General features: G+C 41.6%; 1 protein-coding gene across 3 annotated transcripts in view; it reads left to right on the forward strand.

Moving 5' to 3' along the window:
- Positions 1-261: 261 nt before the first annotated feature.
- snx16 (sorting nexin 16) overlaps positions 262-2,493 on the forward strand; it is a 15,568-nt gene continuing 13,336 nt past the window's right edge. For all 3 annotated transcript variants that reach the window (XM_017436913.3, XM_017436914.3, XM_017436912.2), the window contains exons 1-3: positions 262-401; positions 1,491-2,021; positions 2,120-2,206. In XM_017436913.3, coding sequence (XP_017292402.1) covers positions 1,626-2,021; positions 2,120-2,206 — 483 coding nt within the window. In that variant the 5' untranslated portion in view covers positions 262-401; positions 1,491-1,625. The remainder of the gene's footprint in view (positions 402-1,490; positions 2,022-2,119; positions 2,207-2,493) is intronic.

Below are 2,493 nucleotides of genomic sequence, written 5' to 3' on the forward strand. Positions count from 1 at the left end.
TTTTATGGTGTTTCTGTTTGTTTTGTTCCCTCTGTGGTTCACATTTAGCGTTTTATTTAGCATCGATCTGAATATTATTAAAGGGAAACAGAAGATAAAGATCCTGCTTGTTTTAGTTGTTTTATTAAATCAATACATTTTTAATTGTTTTTAATTGTTGCAATGCATGCATTTTGGTGCAACTACTTCAGTGTTTAATGTGGCCGTCTGTGGGAAACAGCGCCCCCGTGTGGTCATCTTGAGACGCTTCCCTCCTATGGTTTAAATTTAAGCAACTGAGACGGAGAAGGGCCCCAGCCACCGGGGGCGGGGAGGATCAACAGCAACGGGACAAAAATACCTATTTATTTGTATAGTAAAATGAAATAAAAACTTAAGGGAAACATATTTAAACGCCACAGGTAGGTCTCGTTCACCCGGTATCACATCAGCCTTGTTGTTCGTTGTAGCTTGTTAGCTAAATGTGAGCGTGACGTGAAAGCGTCCCTGCTAGGTCAGACAGCGGAGTGCGGACTCGCCGAACACTGTTGAAAAATGAAGAAAATTAGGGCAGACACGCCGTAACTCGTTAATTATTGACAAACCCACTCCAGGGAACAGTTTTTATGAAACACCGGACTTTGCTACGCAATTCGGCTTATAGCTTTTATGATAAAAACTTTCATTCGTGTCGTGTCGTTAGATGGAAACGTGTTTAATTGCAGTGGTTGGCTGCTACAATGACATTATTGACATCTAGGCAAACATAAAAATGTCTGTCTGTGCACTCTAATACATCCTCTCAGTTGTGTTACTGTTGCTACTTGTACCTAATTTAAGAGGCAGTGGTGTTTAACTTTGTCACATTTAATGAAGGTAATAATAAGACGTCTGCTATGGGAAGAATGTTAATTTTCTGGCTAATTTACCTCATCTGCCTGTTAAATACATTGTAGGTAATTGATGTCAATATGTGACGTCAAAGCTGTATCTAAAGGTTGCAAATAAACTTGTCCACATCTGTATTAATAAGTGCATTACAGACCATCTTTATTTGTATTTAATTGCTGGTTTCTGTGTTCCTCTCATGAATTAATGAACACAGCTGACAAGTAGCAGCAGACCTCTCACTGTGAATTAAAATCAGCTTCATGGGTCTGGTTGTTTTATTATTTAAACCAACATGAATTTTCTTTTTAGTTTATCTTAAATTGAAACGTCAAAACTAATTTCCTTTTTGGTGCAATTACTTAGGCAGGTCAGCTTTAAAAGGTAGTGATCGCTACTGCTTTATTGTTTTGTTTCTATCCTGAATTTTTACACAATATCCTCAGTTTCATAAAACATAAATGACTTGCAGCACATGATAATCAATAATTCATTTGCGCTTACAGTTCATTTCGTTTGTGCTATTGTTTAGGGACCAGTTTTATCAGTTTAGAAGTCACCCCTCCTTTTTTCAGATTATTATATAAATAATTGAACTAATCTTGTACTTTATGTTTCCACAGGGCCTTTAAAGTGAACGACAGCTTCTTAAGCAGAGTATTATTCTTAGACCCCATCATCCAACAGCACTGCTAGGTCGGGGTTGGTGTGAAAAGCCTTTTTGGCAGCTAAAGTGGAGGGGCAGGAGTACACCACTCATGAACATGGCTTCACCCTTTGTGCCTGTCCCTGTCCCCTTGGACAAATCCCTGTTAGGTGGTAAAAACAAGCCAAGGCGGCCACAGCGAGCCGCTTCTCTGGGAAGCGTCTCAGGCAGCTTGGAGTCCTCGTCGCTTGTCGCCGGGAAGGAATATGAAAGAAATTCTCAGCGTCAGTCCCGCCGCAAAGACAGAGTAGGCCGCAGCCGGACGCCGCCGCCCCTCCAGAGCCCTGTGACGCGGGCCAAGCTGAACGGGTCCCTGGAGCCGTCTGTAGCGTACTCCAGCTGCCCTCGCTCCGTATCAGATCCCGCTGGGAGCCAGCAAGCGGAGGAGAGGCCGATAACCCCGACGGTGCTGGGGTACGAGGTCATGGAGGAGAGAGCTAAGTTCACAGTAAATAAGAAAAAAAAGCACAAATAACTGATTATACAAGATAACAGATTACATTAGATTAGAGAATTTGTGTGTGCTTCTGATCATCTCTGCTGCAGGTGTATAAGATCCTGGTGAAGAAGACCCGCGATGAAAGCTGGGTTGTGTTCAGACGATACACAGACTTCTCCAGACTCAACGACAAGGTACACGTGACCGCATGAGGGACATGAAAACTGGGTCAAGGCTGTCTGAAGCTCAGTTTCTGTTATCGCGTTCAGATGTTTGCAAACACGTGGTTATCGGTAGTGCTGGGCGATATGGAAAAAATCCTATATTACGATATAGATAATTTTATATCACGATAACGATATATATCACGATATACCCCAATTACGTACGTTGGCAGTTATTCTCTGAAAAATATGAAAAAAATAATCTCATTTCTTACCTTTTTCAAGCTTTATTTCGAAGTGACATTTAACTGAACTTT

Source organism: Kryptolebias marmoratus, linkage group LG21, assembly GCF_001649575.2.
Source record: "Kryptolebias marmoratus isolate JLee-2015 linkage group LG21, ASM164957v2, whole genome shotgun sequence".
Lineage (NCBI taxonomy): Eukaryota > Metazoa > Chordata > Actinopteri > Cyprinodontiformes > Rivulidae > Kryptolebias > Kryptolebias marmoratus.